Genomic DNA, 27,922 nt, shown 5'->3' with positions numbered 1-27,922 from the left:
TCATATTTTTATTTGTCATAAGGGCACCCCCAGTGGTGGAAAATTGATTCATTGCGCTTTTGTGAGGACGTGCAATCGGCAGTTTTGTAACATTCTGGATGTTGACATACACAAGTTTCCAGCTGTTTAATGGCGTTCAAGCAAATCCAACAGGTTCGCTCATTGTCTTACAATCAGTTGTTTCCAAAATGCAGCCCTGTTTATTTAAACTGCATGAATGTACAGTGTTTCTACAGTACCAATTCTGCATCAGAAGTGTGATAATCAAGATATTCAGATATATAATCCAAAGCTATCAGGGATGTAGCTGCATAATAAAATAGAAAAGGCATAACTATGTATCATTTATTATATAAGAGTATGCAAATAATGACAGATGTCATCCCTGCTCTTACTAAAATATATTATCATTTTACCATATTAATAATATAGCCTGGCTTTATTTTGGATTTTTAAGAAATATTCCTATTTATTGTTCATCCAAGCATTTAAATGTGGGTGTTAGCCTTATAGATCTAGTTCTGCTGCCTTTATGTCCGTCTGGAATTATATTAAACGACACTGATGTGTAAAGGCAGAAACAATATCCTTATTGTGGCCAAGGGAAAAAGAGACTTTTATCATTACAAAAGAGGAAAAACAACTTTAATAATGAGTGTGACTTGATGATTTAGAGGTTTCTGTTTTGCAACCTCTTTGGCCTCCTACTGGGTTCCTGCAGAGCTTATGGAGACAGACTGAGGAAATAAATGGAGAGAGATTTATTTGTTGGTGTAGAGTAGAGCTCAACTGTTTAAGTGCCTCCCAAAGGGGTCGATAAACTTGAGAGTTTAAGACCAGACTGGGACTTAACACATGATTTGTACTGAAAGTGTCAGAGATGGATTGTGGTGATATTTTAGTGAGAATGGCTTGGCTCAGTGGGCGTACATCGGATCTGATAACAAACAGGGCTCTGTGTGCTGTTAAACTTGCGGCCTCTTTGCAATACAGCGGTACATTTCCTCATGAGGCTGAGTGTGTGCACTGTCAACACTGTTATCTACTCCTGCTGCGCTGCAGAGCAGCAGTGGATGTTATTGAAATGCAATAAGTGACTGCTTTACTGACTGACCTCTGGGTGAGTCCCAGCGTGTTAGGCCAGATTTGGAGATATTGCAATAATGAATGAATTAACCCAATTGATTAACCAAAAAAGCGCCAGGCCATGTGGTTTAGCCACCACACAGTTAGGCTGTTCATTTTGTTCCCTTTGCCTTTATTTAATTAAGTCTCTGCTTGGTATTGATGATTGTTTGAAGACCACAGACCGGGTCCCATGTTTCAATACAAATGATACAAATTTTAATAATATTGTGATACTGTTCAATCCCTGTGGGGAAGTGCTGTGTTTGAGTGCACCTCTTTACAGGGAGGTGAGAGCACTGTGTCGGGTACAAGGCAGCACCGGTACATCTGCAGCAGAGCCACTGTCCGGCTCGGGGGCGCTGAGCTGAGGTAAATTCTTGGACAGTTGCTGGGACCTGGTTCCTACTTGGACTCAAAGTGAGCAAACAGAGGCTGTGCTGCCTGCACAGATGTACAATCACGTTGCTGTCCAGATTAACGATGTTGCTGTTTCTGTATTTTAAACTGTTTTCATTAAGTATAACATACTGTAGTTTTCAATTCCCATTTGCCTCAGTGAGCACTTACTGGTGGGAGGGGGCTGAACTCCGGTTTCATCTTGTTTATTTGACATGACATCTCCAGACCACTGTGTGTATTGTTTTTGAAAGGTTGTTCTATGCAATTATTGTTGTTGCAAGTATTGTAATGCTTTTTTTTTCTAGACACTCTGTACTTTATGTTTGGTATGGTCATTCTTTTATTAAAAATTTAATATAACAGCTTGAGTTAAGCTTCTGACATTATTTTAACAGCATGGGGAATGGAAAACTCTGAGAGATTTCAGCCTCCGTGTTGTTTTTCAACCACACAAAGCACAAACTGTGGGCTCCCTTTTTATTCATAGTAGAAAATCCACCAAGTATGGCTTTTCCATGTAGCGTTTAGCACATGTGCGCCTCAGGAATTTGTAGGTTGTTCAGGTTCAACAGTAAGAAACCCTATGTGGAAGGAGTGACTAGAATAGATGACATCCTGTGAGAGTGCGTCGCCTCTGCTTCTGTACACACCTCCAAAGATATTCAAATTTTCCATGCTCTTCTGCTCGTGAAACACTACTGGGTTTTGTGATGTGTGTGTGTGTGTGTGTGTGTGTGTGTGTGTGTGTGTGTGTGTGTGTGTGTGTGTGTGTGTGTGTGTGTGTGTGTGTGTGTGTGTGTGTGTGGTGTGTGTGTGTGTGTGTGTGTGTGTGTGTGTGTGTGTGGTAGTAATCTGCAAACCTCCACTGTACATTTTACTTGTGATGAGTTGGTGGAGGATGATTTTTTTTATATATATACATATATATTACTCACCCAGTGAGTTAAAGCCTTCATGTTAGTCACCAAGCAGGCTAAACATTATTTCTTTACTCATACCTGTGGTGTGAGGTGCAGCCAGTGATTCAATAAAAAAAACCAGGTCAGCGTCTGTCACTTGTACATATACATTTTAACCCTTTCATTTACCAGGAATCAAAAAATGATCACTAAGAATTATGTGTCAAATAGAGACTGTGCTTTCTGCACACATGTACAACCACGTTGCTGTCCAGATTAACGTTGTTGCTAAACGTCACAATGTTTTTTGTCATTTAATAATTATTAAAATGTCTTCCAGTTTCCATGTCATTTAGGTCAGTGTTGGTCTAAATCCAATTATATACAGAGTAAAAAAAAAATCAAGATATTGCTTCTTGAGTTGTGTAAAATATCACAGTAATGCACTCATACATGTCAGTTAAGACAGTTTTAAGTTCATTGTGATGGATTACACAACTCAAACCAGTTTCAGCAGTCAAACTGGTTAAGTAATTATGACTCACACATGGAAATGAATGTAAACCATTGGCTAAATGGAGTGAAAGAAAAAACTTGTGGAAAGTGGAAAGTCTTCATTCAGCTCGATTTAAAAACCCACTGTAACTTGTTACTAGGGAAATATTGCAAAAACATTCATATGTTTACACTGGAAGTATCCCCTCACTTTGAAAGTTAATCTTTGTCACACCACTGAAAACAACATGCAGTTTGACATGTGTGCACTTGTAAAGGATCAACATTACTGAGAGTAGTTCCCCTCTCAAGTGGTAACCTATATCTCTAGTAGTCCTGTTTATTGTGGCTTAGCGTCATGAGAAAATGCTCGCGTTTGCTGTGTGGTTACTTGCGTCCTAGAAATACAATTTATGACCAAAGTGGAACAGGCTCAGCTGGCGGGGTTTTGCATTGACAGTAAATATGATACAAACCAAAAGAGAAGCACTTTGGTTATGCTAAATAAGTATTGTTAAAAACTTTGCTGTTTTAATAACGATCTGGATGTTTTTAACTTGTCAAAATAAAAAAAAGAAAAACCCTGTTGGTCATTTCTTGATCCCAGAAAATGGCAGCAAACCTTTCTCTTACACAATTTATAATGTTCTACGTTTTCATGCAGAATTAGCTGTGCAACCCAACACTGCCAACATTACTCCAGATGCTTCAGTCTAATCTATATAATGAGCAGATGCAATACAAACTGATGCAAACACAAGTAAGATTTTAGTTTTAAATATAAAAGAAAAATAATTTCACATTCATACAATCTCATCTACAACAATAAATACAGAACAACCATCTGTAACAACAGCACAGAAACACACAATTATAGAAAAGTTAATAAATTATAGTTATAGAATGTGGTTTCCTTGAAAAGAAGTCATCAATCCAGGGTATTAAACAGTGTTCTCAGTAGATTCATATCCATATCCATTTGTCCACTGAGTTCCCTCTCTTCAGCTTAGTTCCATGCACTTGCTTATAAAGAGTTCCTACAGTTTGTACATCCCAAAGGTTGTGGCTTTGTCATCGTAGTCCACCAGCGAAAGGTTTGGCACCCAGACGCTAAGCTGGTATCCTTTCTCCAGCTTGACCACCTTCCCCTGTGTGGCTGTGCACATTTTGGGGATCTTCTCAAAGGAGCTGTGCAGGCTGCAAGAAGCTTCCATCACCACTGTTGCATCTTCTTTTTCGCTTTTCCTCAGCATGATTCTGTTAGCCAGCGGGTCCTTTGGGTGGCTCTTGGAGAAGGTCACCGTGGAGTAGACGTAGTATTCACCTGGCTGCAGGATGGTCAGCCAGCTCTCTTCATAGTAGTTAATGTTCCTACGAATGGAGGGGTCCATATCCCACGTGAGGAACCCCGCTGGAGAGACAAAAAGAGAGGTTTATGTCATTGAATTATTACCAAAAAAATCTTTACTCTGAATTCCCAAATAGATGTTTGACCATTTGTGATTGCATCGGGAAAAAAAGTGTAATTTCCAGTTTCTCACCTGAATTTTTTTCTCCTGTTTTCCTGTTGACCACCATGGCTGCCAAGGATCTGAAGCCACTTCTCTGTTCTTTTGATGATGATGAAAAAGCAACTGTAGAAAAAGAACAAACATCTGGTCAGAGATTTTTATTTTTTTTGCAATCAACTTTATGTATAAAATTAGTTTCAGGAAGGAATAAATAAAAAGAAATGTACCTTGTCCTTCAGCCATGGGAGGTCTCTCCTGTAGGAATGAAGAAAGATGATCAGTAAAATGTCCTGAAATCTGGATTTCCCTGTGACATTTAACATTTATATTTCGTATTCAAATAGAAAAAGCTTTCTCTTTCTTCTTTCACAAAATGCTTGCTTTGTAAGAAGAAACTGTGCTTACGCCTCACCTGCATGCATGTTCAAGAGCATTTCCTGTGTCTATGTGAATTTCACAGATCTATTTCAGTAGCCTATGTGGCTGAGACCATGTGCAGAGCTGTAGACAGTTGCTTCATGTGTTAATTTGAAAATGCAACTGAAAAAAAAGTCTGTATTATAGTTTCAGTTGTTGAGAATCTTTTTTCAAGTTTAATAGTGGGTGGATATGCTTTAAAACGTGTTTTTTCTTTAAGCCATCACCTTTATTAATTAAATTAAATTAAGTAATTCATTTTAACTTGTTATGACCTGGAATATAACCAATACTTAATATAATTCTTAATACAATTTCAACTAGAATATATGAACTGTTCTTTTCTAAATTCTTCAGACATGAGAAAATATTTACCATTTTGTCTTTGTAGTACAGAAAGATGAATCCTCCAGCAGACAGCAGTAAATGCAGCACTACCACACCAACCAAGAATCGGATGAGAGGCTTGCTGTGGCCTGGGGATGGAAGTTGAGTTGGGATGAGGACAGAGTGGGACCTGTTGAGGCGCGGAGGCACCGGCGGAGGCGCCAGGCTGGTCTGGTAAGTGTTGATCATTGTAGAGAGTCACGGTGAAATCTAGAGCTGCCTGCTGTCCGTGACATCCCATGCACATCTGAACTGCTGCTCTCTCGAGCAACTGAGTTTTTACTCTTGCTACTTCCTGGAAGCTCTGAGGTCCTCAAAGTGAAAATCTACAAGAGATGTGACCTTTGGCGAGTACATGTATGCATTCATGTGAAATACCTTCTTACATGGTTTTTTCCCCTTTTTTCTTTCTGTTACCTAAACTTCTCAAAATATCATATGACTTGGCATTACACAGTATTTCTGTGTGACAGTGCCGCACACTTCTATTTTTAGCAAATAGGAAAAATTCACATTAAGTTCATTGTAATGTATGACATAAAATAATATTCAATGTTGGAAACTTTGCAAAAAGCATACCAGTAGGCCTGTTTACAAAGTGTTCACAAACATCAGCAAATAGATGATTGACAGTAGATGCAGGAAAGAACACATTTACTACACACTTCTTTTAATAGCGCATGAGTGTGATAGCTCAGTGACACAACACAAAACAGACTGTATTAACCAGACAGTCCAAAAAGTAGCAATTGGTGTCTTTTCTCAAAGTGTTGGTCTGATTATTTGGTCATTTACTTCACAAGTGAATTCAGGAGGGACACCTCTAAAAGAAAGGCCACATGTGAGATGAAAGCATTCTGATTTCAAGTAATTATTTATTCACACACCACACAGTTGTCAGCCTGTAATAACCATCGAATATGAACTCCACTTAGTTGTGGCAACACAGTCACATTGTCATGGCTGCAGCAGTCTCATCTGGCTGATGCGAAACATTTTCTGTGGCATGTGTACCACCATTAGTCATGGAATGTTGTAAAAGCGTGAAGTAATGATGGTTTGGTTTCTGTGAAGTTGCAAGATTAGTAGATTAAATTATTTCTTAACAGCTGTGAGTCAGTGCAGCTTCAGGGCCTTGTGCGCTGGATTTACACGAGTGACAGGATCAGGAGAGACCGACATCAAAAAATCCACATTTGAGATGAAAAGTCACAGCCATACTGTTATTTTGTTATGTAAACATATTAATTATAATATAGACAGTCCTTTTTAAAATTACATGCCACTATTTGTTACTGATTGTTTGTAATATATTTAACCTTTTTTGAATGTTGAAGTAGCATTTTGTTGAAAGAGTACAAGTTAATCCGGCACAGGTGGTGCCACAATGTGTTGTGCTCTCATCCGCCTTAATATGGATAATATACTGCTCTTTATACCATACCATACCATACCATCCACAAAAGCTTATTTGAGTAGATTTTTACCATTGAAAAATGCACATTGTAAAATGACTGACATGCATACAGCCAAAACAACCTCTTGTACTTCCACAAATGCATAGTTGTGGTAAGCAACCACTTAGAGAAGACTGAAAACATTCATATCATGCAACTTTTGCAACACCCCAAAGCTTCCTCTGGTGGTACAACTGATAAGTTATATGTAGACTATTTACATGTAAACAATTACTGTAATAAATGTTGATAAACACTATTATTTGGCTACTTTGTCATCTCTACTCTGTGCCAGACAATATAAAATTAGTTGAGTTAAATTCAAGTAACCAATAGTTACTGTGTAATGCCATAGTGATACCGTATATGTTAAATGATGTATTTTCTCTCCATTAAATGGCATATTACACAGTACTATATTGTTGTATATGTGGTTGCTGTTTGTTGTGGTAAAGGAAAACAATTGAGAGACAAGGGTAATGCATCAAAATCAAAGACGCATGTAAGACTAATTTAAAAGTTGGAGTTTATTTTTATATATTTGTATGTAAACCATGACAGACATTCATTGATTTGTAGATTTTTTTTTTTATATAAGTCTGCATTTCAATGCTCTCAGGGAACAGAGAGAGAACAGTACATAATGTATTTCCATAGCATTCATTCAGAGCATATACTATACATTGGCATTATGCATATGTGGAAGGTCAACATATGACCAACTTAAATATGCATCTGAGCAGTGGCTGGACTGCATGGCACTGAGTACATTCACATGTTACAGATTTGACAGTGACATTCATCTTCATGTGTAAAATCAGAGGCAGGAGGTGTTGAGAGCTAGAGGGCGGGTGTGTCTTTTAGTTGCACTTTGGATTGTGGACATTCATTCAGAAAACACAGTCACAGTCTGTCAGATGAAAAAGATTTTTCATGGAGTGTAGTGGACAACGAGTATGTGGCGCTCAGTGTGCCGGCTACAGAGGGCGGTGTTCCTGGAGCCGCTGTGGGTCTGAGGTTGTGCAGAGCTCAGAGAAGTTTGTCTATGAATGGGGAAGAAGCCTGAAAGCTGTGTCTTGGGAGCTGGGTGCACATCTCCATCTCCGCTGCACTTCATCAGAGCCACAAAACATCTGTAAAACTGTGTAAAAGCACAAAACAGGATGTTAAAAAAACCACCTCATTTGGTTAAAGCTGGCATTCATATGTTGAAGGGGAATATTCTTTATATTAAGGGTACATTGAATCATAATTTTAACACTTTTTAAATCCATAATAATGTGAAGTAGGACCTTGTTGCTAATCATGAAAATGTAAATGCAATGGAAAATAATAGTCATATGCAATAAAAAGTTATTAGTCACATCATGTATTTATGCTTGTAGGAACAATTGTTGTTGCCCATATTAGGCTTCAAGGGAAGGAGAGTGCATGTGATTATCATAGACATGACCGTGCCATCCAGTGTGCTGCATGAAGCACCTAAGAAGTGAAGAGACACTGGGAGTAAAGTGACTGAGACTGAGCTGAGCTCTCCTCTGTGGATGTCATTTTATTTTCAGCTCTTTTATACAATTAGAGACAGAGCTGCAGCATACTGTATGTGCTGCAGCCAACAGATCTTACATACTTGCATACATACATACATCAATCTCGTGACAGATGCAGTGAAAGCCTGGACTATGGGTCATCACACTCATCACCACCCAGTGCAGCTTTCTCACCTGGTTGTTGAAGAACATGTAGATGACAGGGTTGACAACGGTGCTGAACTTGGCCAGGACTGAGGGCACCACACTGGCCATAGGTGTGACCAGCCCCAGCCTGCCGAAGGTAGCCATGAGGGCGGTGATGCCGTAGGGCATCCAGCAGAGCATGTAGCAGGACACCATGGACAACACCATCACCAAAATGTGCTGCTCCCTGCGCTGAGCTGCCAGCAGGTTGATCTTACCCACCTGCAGACATGAGAGGTGAAGAGAGGAGGAGACAGATGTTAAACCTGTCTTGACCAAAAATTGAAATCTAAATACTATTTTCTATACATGTCTGTGTAGTTGGTGTGTTTTTTATTTTTTTGTTTGGTTAAATTCATTGTCTTAGTCATTCTATGTCATTTCATGATTGATTACACTAAAACTACACAATGTGTTGCATTTGCAAATGTCCTTCTTTGGTGCCATCCAGTGGTGTTATCAAAAAAAGACAATGGCACAGTGGTGAATACTGATATACCAACCTATGGGCAATGAAAGGCATGAAAGCAACACGCTGGAAGCAGCTTCCTACAATACGATTTTAATATTTCTGCAAACAAAGATCCACCAGAACAATGTGAAAAAAAAGGGCAACACAAATTCGTTTTCTGATGAAGGCTGTAAGGTGTGAGAAAATCTCTGAGAAAGTCACTAAACAAACTTTGAGTTAAGAGGTTTTTTGTTGAAAACGTGGTAGATTTAAAGGGCCATGTCAGATTTCTTTTTTTTTTGTTTTGTTTCTGCTTTTCCATAATGTTTGCAGAGTGTATGGACAATTACAAGCAAATAGGTCAAAGTCATGGCCAAGGTCAGTTTATTTTTCTTCTTAGGTAAAATTGGTTTGCAGTGAGTCAGCCTCCTTTAACACAAACACAAAGAGCACAGGACAAGGACATGTCTGTCACATTGCTCAAGGCGAAAAGGAAAACCCCTGGTAGAAACAAGGTATGGAGGAGGAGTAGGAACAAGATGAAAGAAATATCAAGTAATCAGTAAAAAACATTGGTAGGTAAAAAACCGGTGACATACATAAAACCACATTGGAAGATCAGGTATGTGTGGCATCAGTAGGAAACAAGATAAAAGAAACCGCACAAAAGTTTTTTTCCACTTGTTAATAACACTAATGGCTGCAACACTGTTTTTGTGTTGTGTTTGCGGTTGGGTTTACAGGCTGGCACTGTGAGCCTCCGTCCTGATGGGAGCAGCTAAAATTCAGCATTAAGAGGGTGGGAGTCATAATTTAAAATAGGGCCAACCAGCCATCCTGTGTAACTGTTTAATGTACAGGGATAATGGGTAAGGCTGAGACTCTCCAATCAGCCTGCTTGACCATTTTATTGTTTTGTTTAAACTGTTTTTATTTTTAGGGGACAAGTTCCCAAACCATGAAACAAGAGAGAACTATATGACTCAATAAAACAAGGTCAACATGATTCTGTTAACGTGGAAAAAGGACAGTTTTCTAAAACGGAACAGGCACTGGTGTCCCCTTTTTTAAAAGTATATTTTTTGGGCTTTTTTGTCTTTAATGGATAGTATAGTTGAGACAGACAGAGATGGGGAGACAGAGAGAGGGGCAGCAAAGGGTCAGGATTCGATACGGGCCCTAGATAGGACTATAGCCTCTATATATATGGGGCACCTGCTCTACCAACTGACCTAAGAGCCCTTTTTACACATATCTTCACCATTTGCCTCAAAGTCCAGTTTGCTGTCAGTGACAGTTCCAAGATATTTTATATGTGTTGACACAATCCACCGTTTGACCTTTAAAAATTGTTACATCTTTTTTGAGCCTATTTGCGAAAGTCAATTGTCATGTCTTTAGTTTTAGAAATTTAGCTTTTTGTCCTTATTTGGGTCAAACACCAAAAGCACTGGATCCTATGAAGCATTTCTCAAAATGCAACTCAAGAGCATAATTCCTGGTCTGGCGTTATGTTTCAAACACACGGGCATCTTTCACCGAGGACTTCTTGTGACATGTAAACTGAAACCAGTGGAGAGTGGCTTAAATATCCATCCTTTTTCAGCTATGTATCATGACAAACCCCAAAAAACCAGACCTTTTGTCTCTGATTCTGTGCAACAGGATGAGTGACGGACATCATGGATCAGTAGAACAGACCGACACGTCAGACTCAGTAATGGCTGTGTCTCCGTCACCATAGAAGGTCTCATTAAAAAAAAAAAAAGTGCATGGTTCAAGTTTGGTCTGTAGCAGCAGCCGTGTGGACACTACACATGCTCCGGTGTGTTTCATTACAGCTGTCCTGCTGGTTTTTATCGCCGCGCACTGTGGCTGTGGGCTAAAATTAGCTTGGATATATCATGAGCACGGTGGTTAAAGCGTTGCCTCATCTGCTGTGACTGTCACCTCCTCAGTATTGATTTCATCCCCCTGTGGTCACTGCCTGGTGTAATTACCACTCTGACGCTCATCACGGTGCTTCATGAATGAATAAGAATGTCAACCTGGTGAACGTGGCCCTCGTCTATGTCACATTACTGCACATCTTTCACACGATCAATTAAACTTCACCTCGTTGCCGATGCGTCCAACATCCCCTATCATGCAACGGTCATCAGCTCAGTTGATCTTTTGTTCTGTTTCGAGTTTTACCCACAGAGAACCTCTATGTTATTTCAGCAGCATAAATATACTCAAGAGTGCTACAGAGTTGTGCTCCTCTAAATATATGGAAATAGTTATAATAATTCTTTCTTTTGTTTTATTGTTAGGAAATATGTGCATTGTCAATTCAACAGCACAAGATGAATATAGGAATGGTCTTAATCTCAGAAGTGCATGGCAGTTCCAAGAAGAAGCTTTATAGACAGCCTTGTGAATACAATCTAAATGTGATGCTGTCATGTGTAGAAAAAAAAACCCAGCCCTGATCCACACTGATGCTGTTGATATAAATGCCATCTCTCCTTCTGACGTGTCAGTTTCAGTCACCTTTGAGAAGCCGCCAGAAGGCTCTGTGCACTGATTGGTCTTGTTTCTAAGAAAAGCCTAAGGCGGTACTCTCGGTTGGAGGGAGACTGGTGTGCGGTTGAGCCCCCCATTCAACAGCGCGGTAATCAAGTCAGCAAAGCCCTCATACGCTCCGACTCCCCCAGGTGCACCGGGTTTAAAAAAAAAAGAAAAGTGGAGTCGCTTATATAATAGCAGGTATCCATTAGTAACAGTTTGCTTCCACAATCTAAAAATACCTTCTAGGTGATTCATTAATAGGAGTAGTAGCAGGAAAGTGCATGGAGGGACCCAACACCAATTTGGAGCCCTTTATTATTACTTACTTGTGAGACTGGTGAGCTTATATAAGCCCCACTGAGGTGGGGATGAGTCACTGGAGACTGAGACGCTGCCCCTCATTCCCTCTCCTGATGGATAAATTGATTGTAAGATTGTAAACACAGAGCGGTGGCTTCTTGGATTATCTGGTTTGATGCTCTTTGAAATTACCTTTAAAGAAAAAAAACGTGGATTCGGAGGAGTGAGTGTTAGTGGGAGTTTGACAGGCGTCACTCAGCCTCCGAGCTATTAAGGCTTCATGTCTGAGCAGATGGACATGGTGAAAGGCGGCACTTTCAGAACATTATCCTGAGAAAATGACATCTCTATGCATGCAGCCTGCACCATGTGTGTTTGAATACTGTACCTTTGTACAGTATTTAATCTGTATGCTTTCCTGCCAGAAAATTGTTACTGAAACATAGCAAGAGTGTCATGTGAGTGACTGTACAGGGTGGCCATCACAGACAACTAGAAAGGCAACACCACGCCTAGTTAGGTGGCACAATTAAACTGCAAACAAGGAAGAAACACCTGTGATTTAAAACATGGGGAAATGAATTCCAGTGGAGACAATTCCCTTCAAGCAGAAAGTGAAGTATCTCTAGTCTGTCAAAACAACAACAGACGCAACTGGAAGTGCACATCTGTTTCTAAATTTAGACCCAAGCCACTTTAGCTCTGAGCTGCCGTCTCTTTTCAGTGATTTTCTCATTTGTGTTTTTTTAATTTTACGGGACGCCATGCGCATTTAAACCTAAATGATGTAGGCTACATGCACAATAATACAGATACAAATATAGAAAGAGAGCAACAGTGCTTGACTTGTACTTTATACTTTGTGTCTTCTTTGCCTTCCTCTTTGTTTGTTTGTTTTTCTCCCCCATCAAACACACTGTATAAAGAACAATTCATTAAAGAAGTTTTATGAATAAATGCATGTCCCAGTAGATGATATGGTAATGAGACTTTATATCTGGTAAGTTAGTTGTTAGCCTTATGTCTGCCACGTTAAAGCAGCTTATGTGTTTAATAAGTTGTGCCTTTTCTAAGAGTGTAACAGGTTGGTGTCCACTCACCCTCCTCATTGCAAGCAGGATTCGGCCATAAGAGTAGACCATGAGTAGAAGGGGCAGCAGCAGGCAGAAGATGAAGAGACATAACACGTATGAGACGCTAGTGGGCGAGCGGAGGTGCCACTGGACGGAACATGTTGTCCCGGGTCCTTCGGGGCCATAGCTGCTCCAACCCAGGAAGGGGGGCAACGTCCAGAGGAGGGAGTAGAGCCAGGAGCCTCCGACACAGAGCCAGGCCTTCCTGAAGTTGGAGATGTCGACCTGGGAGGAACAGAGCACGGTGGTGTAGCGCTCGTAGGAGAGGACAGACAGGGACACCAGGGACACAATCCCTTATGGTGCAAAAGAGGAGAAAACAGACACAAATCTTTTGTTACTGTACGGAACAACACTTCTCACCAACAACTTTAGACTGGTTTCCGCTGGTTGATGGACAGTCTATACAACCCAACCTGCCACGCAGTATCATGCTAAGTGCCTTTTATTTAATGGTAATAACAAGGCTAAACTTTCATGTGAACGTCTGTGACCACACGGTGTGATGAAAGCATGTGCCCTCTTACTGCTGTCGATCTTCATGGATCTTTGTCAGGGCGCCACTAAATGTACTGTATCAATCAGTGGAGTAATTATAGTGTAGAAACCACTGACTGAAAGCACATCACAGACCACCAGCTCTGTAAATGCCTGAGGTGACTGTGGGCTACCTGAAGGTGTGTGGAAACGTCTTTCTTTCTCCTTTTACTGTGACAGAAAGCCTCGAGACCCCGAAGACCCAGAGGGAATTATCCACGCTGACATGATGTTCAAGCTGCTGTCATCTTTTCATACTACCTCTGTAGACGCCAACAATGTTTGCGTCACTTGGGCCACCTCTTCAGCCCATACTGAGCTATCTGGACTGCCGTGACATTTTCCCACAGACGTTCACACTTCATACACACTGAATCCTGATGACTTTGGTTATCACCTGCTATCTTTCTCCTCTAGCACTAGCATGAAGTGTCATTTGAAATCTAAAAAAAAATCACAAAATTGAAATTTGTGACACATATTCATGTTCCTGAAATCCCATTTAATGCCATTATCACATTAATACAATTCTCATCTCAAGGATCTTGCTATCCACATAACAGTTTGAATATTGAGAAAATGTCTTGGTTAAGTTAGGTTTTAGGTTGGATATGTGCTTTACTTAGAATACTTGTGTGAAAGAAAATGTCTATGTGTTAGTTTGTGTCTGTTTTATTGCCTTTTCAATGCAATTCCGATGTCTTACCTCTGCAAATGCCTCTGTAAAGCACTTTTAATTACATGCGTCTGAATGGTGCTTTATGAATCAACCTTTAAGGGGCATCGAAGATTGCATGGATGTGTGTGTTAAGAGTGACTCATCAGCAGGATTATGACATAATACAAGTCTTTCTTTTGTCCAACAAATATAAAGACAGGGTGTGCTCTTCTAACTTGGCTGCAAAAACCCTAAATCTTTTGTTGTAGTTCTTGCCTGTGCTGTGAGTGAACTCAGGATTCAACAGAAAAAAGAGGTCATGGGAGCAAAACCAAATGAACTTCATCAAATCTCACAACCGACCTCAATCATCCTCACAAGTTGAATAGACTGCAACAGTACAACTTCTCTCATAGTCACTGGCCACATCTTGACCTGGTTATGTTGTCATTGGTGGATTAAAAAAACTAAACAGAACTGTTTCTTCTCAGATGTCTCTCAAATCAGTGACACTTTACACTGCAGCATATTTCTGCTTTTCATATAGGAAAAAATGCACTTCAGTTGAATTTTGCCACTTTATGATTTTACACCACTACATTTTAAAGAGAAATATTGTGATTTTGACACATATATGGCACTATTTTAAATGGTCAGATTTGAATATGCTATATTGCACTGAAAGCAGATTAGCCTACATTGATCAGTAATGATCCAATCATAATTCTCTAAGATGCTATGTAAGTTAATTGTTTCTAGCTTTAGACTTTGGTAAAGTTTACTTGAAAATTGTTACCTATGGCTATTTCTCCAGAGAATCAAAACTTCAATTACCACTCGGCTTCAAAAAAAAAGGTAGGCTAGTAATCACCCAACTTGTTGAATTTATTATAAAAGTTCCTAGTTTCAACACAAGTGGGAAACATGTACAGTATCTCTGTATGTGCAGGAGTCTCTTACCAAAGAGGGAGTTTGCGAACCCGTACCACTTGCAGCCGTGCTCTCCGATGAGCCACCTCCCGTGCAGACTGGCTGCGAAGCTGAAGGGGGTCCCGAAGACACAGACGAGGATGTCGCTCAGGCTGATGTTCAACAATATGAGGTTGATGGGCGTCCAGAGAGCGCGAAACTTTGCAAAGACGAGCAGCGCCAGGAAGTTGTTGAGGATTCCCGCCACTAAAATGAAGCCGAGGCATACTGCCACCACCGTGTGGCCGGTCCGGCTCAGCCCGCCGGGGACGTGGGGGGACGCCGGGGTGTCCCGCAGGGTGACGTCGGTGCTCAGGCTGGAGCTGGAGCTGGAGACGGAGCTGTCTGTGGTGCTGAAATTGCAGCCGCGTATGAGCACGACCATAGTAGTAGTGAGGAGAGCGGAGGGGCTGCTGAGGAACCGGACACACGGCGAGCAGCTCCACGCACTGAGAGGGCCGGTAGGTTACCACACATACAGTCACTGTGTCAGGAGGGCTGTAGGTGCCCTGTGCAAAGCTTTATACCTACACCCTTTCAATAAACGCTAAATAGCCTACCCCCCACCCCCTTCTCTCTATCTCACGCAAACACTCACAGTCACTTCCCCCCCTTCTTGGAATCACTCCACTTATTAGCCTACAGAGTCCCTCTGATCAATCACAACGATCAGTATAAACACAATAAATTCACCAATCAATTACTTTTTCAGCTGTGAAATTAAGTGAATGTCACCTGTGAAAATAGTCTCAGCGCAATACACAGAAATGCACTTCATTTACAGCTGAAAAAGCAACTGATGATGGTGAATTTATTGTACTGATCGTTGTGATGAAGTGATTGTTATGCTGTGTGTTTCTCCTATATATTCATCTTCCATGTTAAATTTGGGTACAGCTTTGAGAGGACCCAGGCCAATGATAGCTGTAGTGCAGGTGTCAAACTCAAATAGTAGGCTATGCCGCGGGCCAGAATTTAAAAAATGGTAGCCTAAGTCGAGGGCCACATGGTTGTTTATTGAGTGACTAATTGAAATGACCTTTTTGCACATATTGAACCTAAAACTAATAAAGCTTGTAAGTTGCATATAAAACAACAATAATCATTAAATAAATAAATAAAACAGTTGCATTCATTTCTACTGGCTCTATCTGCAGCTTTCATTTCTAGGGATGCACATGATTAACCATTAACCAATATCAAGAACTTTGACTGATTAATATCGATTAATATTTTTTTAACTTCTATGTGTCAACTTGGGGGCTTGATGACACGTGCAGACTTACAATCGTGCCTTCAGTCATATCAGTCATTCGTTTCTCAGCAGGAAGTTAGACATGTGACAGTTATGCAGCGCAGTCCAGTGACAGACGGTCAGACGACAAACGTAAAGGGACGTCTGCGTGTGCATCATCTGTAACAACGGCGCTGCTAAAAAAAAAAAAAAAGAAAAAGAAAAAGAAAAAAGTAGCTACGGTAGCTATGTGTTCTCCAGCGTTCCCCAGTGTTCACCTTCTTTTTACAGTCTATGGTGTTCACCTGCAGGCAGTGGCGTGTTTAGGGAGTGGTCTTGGGTGGCATGGGCCACCCCTGAAATATGATTGGCCTCCCCATGTGCCACCCCAAAATATGACGGGCTATATGCCCAGTCAGAGGCATTTTATACATTGTATGCTTTTGTCAAGTAGAAATTTCTTTTTCAAGAATAAAATATTGAGGTTTTCTATCACAATTGTATGTTGCCACTCCTGTATTGTGACTAGTTTTTCTTGCAGTGTTAGTAATTGAGGTTTTGCTGACAAAACTGGGTATGGCTGCAGGCACTCATGCTCAAGCTTCATGCCACCCCACCATTAGTCAGTGCCCCAGTTGGGCCACCCCTATCAAAAATGTCTGGACACGCCCCTGCCTGCAGCTCCACAGAGGAGCTGTCAGAGGAGCTCTGCTGTTCGGCTGCACTCGCGCTGTGTGCTGTGTTTCATAACGGCAAGAAAAAAAAAGCACATCGTTGATCACCCTCTCAATTGACAACAGAGGATCAAGTTGCTGGTGCTGATGAACAAGTGGGACTGGGACAAGGACTCGCGCTCGCGGCCCCCTGATAGACGTGCACTGGCAGTGCATTGTGGGATTTGTAGTTTTAGTGGTACGTTACGTGCAACATACCGGCGGGCCATAATTAGATATTATCATACGGGCCAAAGATAATTGGACATAATTAAGCACTCGCGGGCCACGAGTTTGACACATGTGGGCTAGAGGGTGTAGTCAATGTTATAGATGACATCCTAGTGTGGGGAGAGAGCATAGAGCAGCATGACTGTCGAACTGCTTGAACGCCTAATCTGAAACTGAACAGAAGTAGGTGTAAGATAAGAATGACTGAAATCACTTACATTCAGTTACACATACAGTTAGATAGCTCAACGGGTAATAGCACTGACTTTGGATTGGGGGAGTTGGGTTAAAGTCCCACTTACGGCTATAGAGCAATAAGAAGAGGGGGAAAAAAAGTTTATTTATTGCAGCCACCCAGTGTCCCTCCACAGCCAGTGACAGTGTGGGCTTGGGATCTATAGCACCCACACTTGTTGTTAGAAATAATAGTAATTAGGCTACACAAAGATTGCCTAAATGTGATTTGCATTAGAGGGAATAAACAGATTGTGATGAAACAACATGGGTAATATATTTATTATTTTCATCTGACACACCAAACACCCTCATTTTTCTTCAGTCTCAGATCAGACTGATTATGCCTGACTCAAAGGAGGAAGCAGGATTAAGGTTTCAAGCCTGAGCGGCTGCTGAATCCATGCCTGCCTCCTGGAGAAATTCATTTTGTCTGCTGTTCCTCCTCCACACCTGCTGTCAATCTTCTTTCTATAGACAGCATCTCAAAGAGATATTTGTCAGCTCTTAATAAGAAGTCCTACCAATCCTACTTCTATACCTGCTACATCTTTCCTGATTCTGTTTTTTTTTTTATACCACTGACTCCACGTGAGCCTTGTGAGCTTTATAAGGCAAAGAAGAATAAAGTGTTCTCCTAATTGGGACCTGTCTTTTTTCTTATATTAAGTTGGAAGACGGCAGGGTTTTGTTTCAGATAGAGCCTGAGAGTTTTCACTTCCTATTTATTTTTATATTTGCATGTGCAGCAAAATCCCATAAACCTCTAGCAGGTACAGTGAAGTATGATATCTTAAACTATAGGCCATGTGACCTCTCTGGTCAGTCACTGATGAACCAGGATTGTTCGCTGGTTCCCGCTGTGTTTTGTTTTAACCTTTTAGAATTCAATAGTCAACACAATAACCATATGAGAAACAGTTAATATGACATTGCTGTTTGTCCAAAGCTTATGTTAGATATTGGCAGTCTAGGAAGGGACTGGCTGATCCTGAAGGAGAGGTTAAAAAATGAGAAGGTCAATTAATAAAGGTCTTAGAGAATAATGTAATTGTAATTTTAACTTCTTTGTATTTTACCCAACCTCCCACCTTCTCACCAACATACCAGACTTTTAAATGTAATTGTAAATACAACTCCTTTGCATTTCAAGAGACACCCAACTTCTCACTTGCTCATCAACACTCAAACCTTTTTGTAGTTTAGATTGTGTTGATAAGATCTCTTAATCACACTCCAGGATGTCGGTGCCGATACCTGTGAAAGACAGAGTGTGAAAAGACATCCTGAGGAGGGGGCTGACCAGCAAACTATGAAGAGATGTAAACACACCCAAGGGGTGGGCTTTTCCTCAAGTATAAATGTTCAGATTTCCTGATATTCAGGGTCTTTCTTAATTTTGAACCGCTAGATTGACCTTTTCTTTGCAAAGAAAATAAAACTTTGTCGGCCGGCAAGAAGTCTCTATTTCATTCTTCACCAAAGCAGAAAAATTTCCACGACAATAACAAAATCTCAGCCAAATACTAACCTAAAAGGACAGAGCTGTGGTTCAGTTACTCACTTTTTACTGAATTGTTTTGTCAAGCTCATATTGTGTGAGTCGGGTCTTAATGATGCTATTTTGCCAGTTAATGGTGGTGCCTTGAAGACTACAGTAGTGTTAAATACTGTTGTCAGCAAGTTTTCAGTTGTGAAATGACAAATTACCATATGAATAATGACAATAAGAAATCATGCATATTCATATTGTGGCAAGGTGAAGAGGGCCCGGGCGGGGATTGAACCCACACCTCCCGGGCAAGAGTCATGCGCGCTTGCCAGTCACCCAAAGGGACATCCCCTTGGCCAAGTAGCCAGGGCACATGATCAATTGGAGGCATAGTGACAGGAACCTCAACTGTCACATCTCTCCCCCTCTTTTCACAAGCACGTCCTCGTGCTTCCGCGCAGGCTGCCACACATTAGGAATCCATGGACCCACCACTAGTACCACATGGATCCTGCCAACAACGCCAGAATGTGGCAAGGTGAAGAGGGCCCGGGCGGGGATTGAACCCACACCTCCCGGGCAAGAGTCATGCGCGCTTGCCAGTCACCCAAAGGGACATCCCCTTGGCCAAGTAGCCAGGGCACATGATCAATTGGAGGCATAGTGACAGGAACCTCAACTGTCACAATATGTCAAATGGTTAGTTCTGTAAGAGGTACACAGTCTTGGAATAAGTTACCACCACACATCAGAAACTGTGACAACTATTTAGTCTTTAAAAAACATCTCAAACATTGGTTAAAAACAAATCAGACATGCACTCATATAGTTTAAATACTGTTTAAAACTGATGTCTGTTCCCGGGCATGTATGGTATATTGTTCTTTAACTGTGGGTCAAATTTGTCTGTTCTTATTTTGTTTGTCTGCGTCTGTTTTGCCTTGATATTGTCTGTCTGTGCTCTGTCTTGTAATTGTCCACTGTATGACTTGTCATCACAAGGTTTTAAAATTCTGTGTTATGTTTTTTAGAAACCTGCCTTGGGACTGCGGCTGAAATTTAGCAGTTGTGCTAAGTCCGGCACATTTACACTGATGCTTAATGTGTCAGTGTTGATGAATGTGCACTGTCCCAATTCAATAAATAAAGAAATGAAATGAAATGAAATATGCACATTAGATGGTTTCTGAATAATAGAGACATTTAAAGACAATGAAACATTATGCATCATTTTACACTGGCAAACAATGGCCAAGTTACTGCACAAACATTAACCCCATGCAATGCTTTCACAAAAGAAACCCAAATTGGAGCCCTGCTATCTCATAATTACAAGAATACAAGAAACGATCTCATAGAAAAGGTTAATTTGGTTATCAGTAACTGGTATGTGAGAAGGGGTAAGGTGCTACCTGATTTAACCTCCTTCCCTGTCCCTTTCAGTTTGAGATGCTAGGAAATATTAATGTCACTGTGGATAATATCATCACTTTTTGGCATTTTTACAAAGCATGTTCCATTCACAAAAGAAACTAAACTAGAGCCCTTATCTCATAATTATGTTTAACTATCTCATGGATGAAAAATGTCACAGCATGTTTCTTAATCCCAATAATGCAAATTAAAAGAAAACCATCATAATTGTGAGATAATATCGAATAAAAACTGCAGGAATTCATGTCAACATAAAGCAAAAAAGGAGCTGTTCATAGCTAATTCAATTTGACTGCCAACTGGAAAGGAATGATGAGCCTATAGAGACCGTATGTAGGCATCATATGTATTTACTTCCACGCATAGTTCCTGCCAGCAAATGTGTTGTGTTAGATCTCAACCAGTGACAATAGCTGAGATAATTACAAGCTCTGGCATTGTCCTATTTTCATCACGCTTCAGTCTGACTGAGATGCTTGGCTCCTGGATGCAGATATACTCAACCAACCCACTATTCAACTAGTGCCCAGGCCTGGCTTGGGGTCCATGGGCCCAGTAGACCCCCATGGTTTACGCAGTAGCCTGCCAGATGGGATGAAACTAATATTAGCTAACACCATCAATAATCCGCCCTCTTTATGCAGAGGCAAATTCTTCTCCATCTGTGTCCATGATTGGTTTATGCGGTTAGATGTGGATATTGTCACCAAGATCCATAACTTACAATTAAAAAGAACAAGTTGGTGAAGTGACACTTAATCAGACTCATCAACTTGTCGCCTCACATATGGATGATCCATGGGACTCATCATGACCAGAAATGATAACAAAGATAAGTGTTGTTTTTTTTTATTTTTAGATAAAAACAGTGTGGGGAGCTCATCCATTAAGCATTTAAATCTCTCCAATCAAACACATGTATTTTAAAGATGGTAGATGTCACCCCGTTGATCCAGATAGGAACATCTCAGATACTATTACTTGGATCAAAGTTTTATAAAGATGGTGAGCAGATCTGGAATACGCAATAGTCTGAATACGTAGAAACTATACTACTCCCACCAGCATCACCTGTTATACTTTCTGTTTACTTCTAATAATGCTAACACATTAAACCAAGGTGGTGAAAAGAGTGAACATTACACCTGCTGACACTATTGTCACTGTCAATATGTAGTGTGCTAATTAAGGCAACTCTTTCAAAGCACCGCTCTGCTGCTATGGCTGAAGGCCATTAATCTTGTTGACAAGGTGTGATTATGTTAAAATGAGCAGTATGCTACCAGACTGGACTTAACTACATCACAACCTACCTCATTCCCAACTTCCATCTCTCTGAGGTCAGAAAAACTTCAGCCCTCCACCTGTCCAGTTGTTAACACCTTTCAAAAAAAGTCTTATCTAGGTGCGGAACCTCAACAAAACTTTCCTGCCAAAGATAAAGCTGTTATTGACAAAACCAACATCAAGGTGTGAACAAACATCAACTTAAATGCACCCACTGCACAGTCTTCACACTTTTGATTAGGCCATTTGCACTTCTGCCTTTCTGTAAGTCATTAAATAAAATAGGTCATGTGGATGTGTAAAATGGTAAAAACACAAGAAGAATGGAGCTGAGAAAATTTGAGCTGGTGATGATGATGTAAGTTTCTATATAGATTGATTTGAAACACATGTCAGCCTGACACTTTCTGCTGATAAGTCAAATCTTCATTGTTAGAGCGACTCTCTGTGTACTGCACACGGCAGTAAAACTCTGTTCAACTGGACAATAACCACACATTTACACCTGTACCTGAGAGTGTGGAGGACAAATGTGACTGTCAATCAAAGGGATCCTGAGTGCTCAGTGTTAAGAGGACATTGATTATGTAAGCCTGGGAATAAATAAATGTATACTATATATTTAGTGTGAAAAGAATATTGTGAAATATCCTTCCTATTTTAGTTACAGACATGTTTTATCAAAAAAAAAAAAGTTAGTTATTTTCCCATCTGGTTTTTATTTCCCAATGCAATTTCATCAAGCTTTTCTGTCTGTTAAGTCAGAAAAAAGCTAGTTACAGTATGATTTCCACAATATCTGTAAGTAAAAAGATAAATCACATAAAATGTACATATCATTTTACTTAAGTAAAAGAAAAATAAACACTATAAAAAATATTAAATTACGAGTAAAAGTCCTGCATTCACAACTATAGAAGTATCAACAACACAATTTACTTCAAGTATCAAAAGTACAATTACTCATTATGCAGAACATCCACTGTCAGTGATTTATTTTATTTTATTGGATCATCATTTTGATACGGCAACATGTAAGTGCTACTTTAATGTTGTAGGTGGGCGCAAAGAGACTGAGAATTGAACAACTTCATACAGTTGAGTAGTTAGATTTAATACATATTATAGAAACTGGTTATATACTTTAAATAAAACATCAAAATTCTGTACTTCACATCTTTGTTTATAAGAATTGCATACATCATTGTGGCTGTAGCATCAATCCTGCCAATAGATGTCGCTATTTTTTTTACTTTGAGTGATTTGTTTTGTGTCTTGTTGATTCTCTGTCACATCGGATGTATTTCTCACATCTTACTATGTACACATATTGAATCGTCTACACACTAAAAACAGTTGGGTTAAAAATAACCCAATTTGGGTTGTTTTATAACTCACCCGCTGGGTCACTATTGCACCAACCCAGCAGTAGTTAATTTGACCCAGCATGATGGGTTGGTCCATTTTAACCCAACAGATGAGTTAATATATTCTACCCAAATGCTGGGTCAAATTAACTACAATTCTGGGTTGTTTTAACTACATATATTTGTTAAATATTCTACCCAAATGCTGGGTCAAATTAATTACAATTCTGGGTTGTTTTAACTACATATATTTGTTAAATATTCTACCCAAATGCTGGGTCAAATTAATTACAATTCTGGGTTGTTTTAACTACATATATTTGTTATATATTCTACCCAAATGCTGGGTCAAATTAACTACAATTCTGGGTTGTTTTAACTACATATATTTGTTATATACTCCACCCAAATGCTGGGTCAAATTAACTACAATTCTGGGTTGTTTTAACTACATATATTTGTTATATACTCCACCCAAATGCTGGGTCAAATTAACTACAATTCAGGGTTCATTCAACTACACATTTGTTGTCTATTAAACTGTTCAACTACAAACCTATATTGTGTATATGGGGCTGCAACTAATGATTATTTTCACTATTGATTAATCTGCTATTAATCTGCTAATCGATTAGTTGTTTGGTCAATTAAATGTCAAAAAATATTGAAAAATCACAAGATGACATCCTCAAATTTCTTGTTTTGTCCACAAGCCAAAGAGACACTCAGTTTATTATCATAATGGATTCAGAAACCAGAAATATTCACAAGAAGCTACAAACAAAGCTTAAAAAACTACTCAAATTCATATTCATACAAGTCACTCAATGCAAAAAAGTTGATAACCAAACAGACTGATTGCATCTGTCTGTCCTTTCGGAGTGGGGGGGTTTCGGAATGGAGGGTTTTCCCAAATAGCCTTTTCGGAGTAGCGGGGTCTTAAAAAAAATAGGAAACCCCACCATTACGATGAATAGAAGTCTATTTTCGGAACGGCTGGGTTTCAGAAAGTCGGGGTGTAACCAGCCTGTCCAGCAATGACAACGAAGGCCTGGGATGCTTGCTGTCTGTCGTCTCCCAGTGTCAGGACATACGGGTACGGTCTGGATGCCTTGGCCTCATGTAGGTACTCGACCATGTTTCTTCCAGGCTAAAAAAGAAGATCAAGTAAGATGGAGCTGTATTACTTGTTGCAGTTTTAAAAAATAAGTAAACTATTGAACTGAATATTTTTTGCCTTTCATTTTGTATCACAGGCTTACTGATCACTAGATAGCAATGACTGGGAATGAAGTTGGGTTGATGTAAAAAAGGAAAAAAAAGCTTTGATGTAGTTAAAGGGATAGTTCTTTTTTGCACACTTTTCATGCCAAAATCAATGCAGACAAGCAAAAGAATGTAAGCCAACGTGAAGATAACAAGCTTGTTTATGAGTAGTATCACAAAATGTAGAGAAACTAATCCTCCCTCATATGGGGCCAGGACTCGATTAAAAAAAATAATCTAATTAATTAGAGGCTTTGTAATTAATTAATCAAAATTAATCACATTTTTTAATCGGCTCGCATATAAATATTTGACCTGAGAACGGTGAGAAGCAATTTTTTTCACATGGAATTTAGCATACCATTGAATAATGACTGAAGGTGGTACGACCAACAGACTGGATGCAGATTATCGATATCATTAATCGTTAGTTGATGGACCTTATCGATCGATTAACTGATAAGCAGCGATTTTCCTGAGAATCTAAATTTAAGGGGGAAATTTAAGATGAACATTCCTCATACACTATTATTTGTTAGTATATTTTTAGAGCACAGCGCAATGAAAAATGTTTAAGTAACACGTTATTTGGCAAATGGTCTTTCCTTGCCACTACATTATGATGATTACTGTATTTAACTACTTAAATCACAGTAGCATAAAATGATTTGTTGAACAGGTCTATAGCTACGTCTTGACCACATGTCAGCTGTTCAGCTGCAGCAGAGGAAACTCCGCTGTTCTCCGCGCCACCGCGACGAGCGTTTTTTAAATTTTTTTATTAAGCTCCGGTAGCGACCGGCTAAAATACGGGAGGATAGTGTAAACCAGTGTGGATCCGGTGTTTTTATCAAAGCTTGGTCGCCTGCTGACCGGGTCTGTTTGAGCTGCGTTCAGGCTGCATTAAAACTCCTCAGCAGTGAATGACTCATTACTCACTGGTCGTACTGTGTTTTAGCGATGGTACAGCCTGAGGCCAGTATACAACCAGGTAACAGTGTTGTATTCTCTTTTCACCTCATCTCTCCCTTGCAGTGATCAGTGTCAGCGGCTTTTTAACTCGTTAAATAATTGTGCTCCAGTATACCAGTACGCCTAAAACTCATCCAGTGAGAAACGTTCCACGGTGCAAAAATAAGTGCGATTAAAATGCGTTTTTTTAACGTGTTCATTTTTGTGTAATTAATTAATCTTAATTAACGTGTTAAAGTCCCGGCCCTAATTTATATATATGATGAACTGCACACATGTCAACTGAACAAACTTTACATCACTATAACAATCACTTACTTCACAAGATTATTGGTGGCTGTGTAGTGGAGTTGTACTCTCTCTCATTGCGTTGTATATTTTTACCAAAGCAGAAGACCATCACGGTTGGCAATCTTGTCTTTCATTTCAGACATCTGGGAAGAAGGATAAATAAAACAGTCAGTCCATTTTCAACACCACACACACACACACACACACACACACACACACACACACACACACACACACACACACACACACACACACACACGTCAGGGAGACAGTGTGTCCGACTGCTCGATTAGTTTTTTGAAATGAACATAAAATAAAATATAAATCTTACCTGGCAGAGGGATTAATACGACAGTCAGTCCCGGTTTCCTCTCACACACGCACATAACGTTACACATCTGTAAAATGAAAAGAATGTAAATTATAGAGGGATTATCTGTTTACCAACAAGTCAGGATGCGTGCACAACCTGACTGCAGAAAGAACCGGTTGTCATGGTTACCTCTATGGATCTAGTGTAGTCAAAGCGGTGTTAGCTAGCGATGTTGTCAGCCTACTACTTAAGCAATATCACACGAGAGGGAGCGCTGTTGTACTGTATATCAGCACGGCTGTGATTCGGTCGTAGGATAATCATCACACCATGCTGATATACAGTACAACAGCACTCCATCTCGCGTGATATTGCTTTTATACAGCAGTGCTACGAGCGCATTTTAGAACAGTAATAAACAAGAGATTATGATTTGTTTGTTTATTTAATTTGGCTCCGCCAACAGAAATAGTTCCGCAACTGGAAGGGAGACAAGGCTGTTGCCAGGCAACACATAAACATTTCATAGTTACTAGCTTGCTACTAGCTACTAGGTTTTCCACCGAGCTGCTTCCAGTGCTGGTTCTGGTTCTGAGCCCGTGTCTGATTAGCACCGGAGCAACAGGACCAGCGTGAAGACATACAGAGACGTTATCGATACCGTATTACATTTGTTTATCTGCTATGTAATCAATATAAACACAGTTGAAGCTAAGTAGCTGAGCTACGTGGCTAACAACAGCTAACGCTTTTTTTTTTTTTTTTTTTTACAACAGCTAACGCTAATATCAAAACACATCGCCGTCAAACCGTAGTTGCCCCCGCGGCGATTTTTTTCCAGCCGTGTTTAGTAGAGATTTATCTCCAATTAAACGGACCAGGTCAGGTTCAGGTTTCTAACTGTAGCAGCAGCAGAGAGATGGGGCAGCTCCTGTATGGGGAGCCTGGCTCTGACTAGCTCCTGTCCAGCTGAACAGCGGAGTGATTATGCCTGTAAAAAGTCGCAGTGCTGTTATACAGCTGCGGCAACGGCAACTCAGCCACGGACACTCACGGCACGGCGTCGGTCATCGGTAAAAACAACACTGCATCCCTAACGTTACCTACAGCTATTTAACAGACAGTCATGTTCAGGAAAACACTCACGATTACAAAACTACTGAGGTGCTGCCTGGTCAGAGACGAGGGAAGAGGACGGACATGTCTAAAGTCTGGAACAACTGCATAACGTAACTGTAACGTTACGTGCACCACTGAGTATGTACCCGAACAATATATCTTAACGTTAATTAATCTCAGCTTTCCATTAGTATGTGACCTCGTCTTCAGCCACTGTCGTAGTAAACATTTCACAACTCATTCGCTGTAGTTCTACAGCTGTTCCTGTGGGCATATTTAGCTTTATCAACATTCAAAACAACGTGTCTAGCACGTTATATTGCTCGAAATTAACACTTCGCTCCGGGACATAATGTAACATTAGCTACACCTCACATGTGTGTGCTTGTCTTTTACCTCAAGGAGATTACAGTAGTGTCTGTACTTCCACTTTGAAACGCCAACTTTTCCTCCGACCTGGGCAGCTTCCCTCTAGTTTGTGTGTGCGAGGCTAAACTGCGTGCGTGTGTGGTTTGTGTACAAACTGAACACTGCCTCTGATTGGCTTAGCATGAAACCTTACTCTGCCTCAACCAATCATCATCACTTATGCGGTTGTCTCGTCCCTCCCTCCTCCCCCCTCCCCTCACCAAAGGAGAGAGAAGAGAGAGAGAGAAAAAAACAACAGTTTAGCAGCTTCTGTGGCTGAGATGAGCCAAGTCGGAGGACAACGGCTTCACTGAGTAGTTTGTAACGCGCCTCATTTCATTGTCGGTAACGGCGGTGTAACGATGGAAATAGTAATTAGTTAGATTCCTTGTTACTGAAAAAAATAACGCCGTTTATTTTAACGGCTGCATAGAAGAACATGACAGCTGCAGCCATGAACCGTGACCGCTCTGTCACCCCTCGTTATCGCGCGTGAGACTTTGTTCTCGCGAGATCTCGTTTCGCGCCGTT

At 40.3% G+C, this 27,922-nt stretch overlaps 2 protein-coding genes across 2 annotated transcripts; both read right to left on the bottom strand.

The window, feature by feature from the left end:
- Positions 1–3,649: 3,649 nt before the first annotated feature.
- On the bottom strand, positions 3,650–5,527 carry cd40lg (CD40 ligand). Its single transcript, XM_085789485.1, has 4 exons — positions 5,225–5,527; positions 4,651–4,687; positions 4,463–4,561; positions 3,650–4,332 (listed from the first exon to the last, which is right to left on the bottom strand). The coding sequence occupies exons 1-4, from the start codon at positions 5,423–5,425 to the stop codon at positions 3,959–3,961; spliced, it is 711 nt and encodes a 236-aa protein (XP_085645611.1). The 5' UTR covers positions 5,426–5,527; the 3' UTR covers positions 3,650–3,958.
- A 2,097-nt stretch (positions 5,528–7,624) lies between these two features.
- Positions 7,625–15,465, bottom strand: tmtops3a (teleost multiple tissue opsin 3a). The gene is made up of 4 exons (XM_085788711.1): positions 15,022–15,465; positions 12,834–13,162; positions 8,418–8,651; positions 7,625–7,834 (listed from the first exon to the last, which is right to left on the bottom strand). The coding sequence occupies exons 1-4, from the start codon at positions 15,413–15,415 to the stop codon at positions 7,625–7,627; spliced, it is 1,167 nt and encodes a 388-aa protein (XP_085644837.1). The 5' UTR covers positions 15,416–15,465.
- Between the last annotated feature and the right edge of the window lie 12,457 nt (positions 15,466–27,922).

Source organism: Trachurus japonicus, chromosome 10, assembly GCF_045865225.1.
Source record: "Trachurus japonicus isolate A0001 chromosome 10, Traja_1.0".
Classification (NCBI taxonomy): Eukaryota; Metazoa; Chordata; class Actinopteri; order Carangiformes; family Carangidae; genus Trachurus; species Trachurus japonicus.
Note: the sequence above shows the minus strand (reverse complement) of the source record. Positions and strands in the feature narration are given on the sequence as shown.

Excerpts from the sequence above, each read along its gene's own strand:
- cd40lg (XM_085789485.1), bottom strand. The coding sequence starts at position 5,425 with ATGATCAACACTTACCAGACCAGCCTGGCGCCTCCGCCGGTGCCTCCG. Across the intron at positions 4,688-5,224 it reads TGTACTACAAAGACAAAATG|GAGAGACCTCCCATGGCTGA; the intron begins GTAAATATTTTC and ends TCATTCCTACAG. Across the intron at positions 4,562-4,650 it reads TGAAGGACAAGGTACATTTC|CTACAGTTGCTTTTTCATCA; the intron begins TTTTTATTTATT and ends TTTGTTCTTTTT.
- tmtops3a (XM_085788711.1), bottom strand. The coding sequence starts at position 15,415 with ATGGTCGTGCTCATACGCGGCTGCAATTTCAGCACCACAGACAGCTCC. Across the intron at positions 13,163-15,021 it reads GTTCGCAAACTCCCTCTTTG|GGATTGTGTCCCTGGTGTCC; the intron begins GTAAGAGACTCC and ends TTGCACCATAAG. Across the intron at positions 7,835-8,417 it reads ACATGTTCTTCAACAACCAG|TTTTACAGATGTTTTGTGGC; the intron begins GTGAGAAAGCTG and ends GCTTTTACACAG.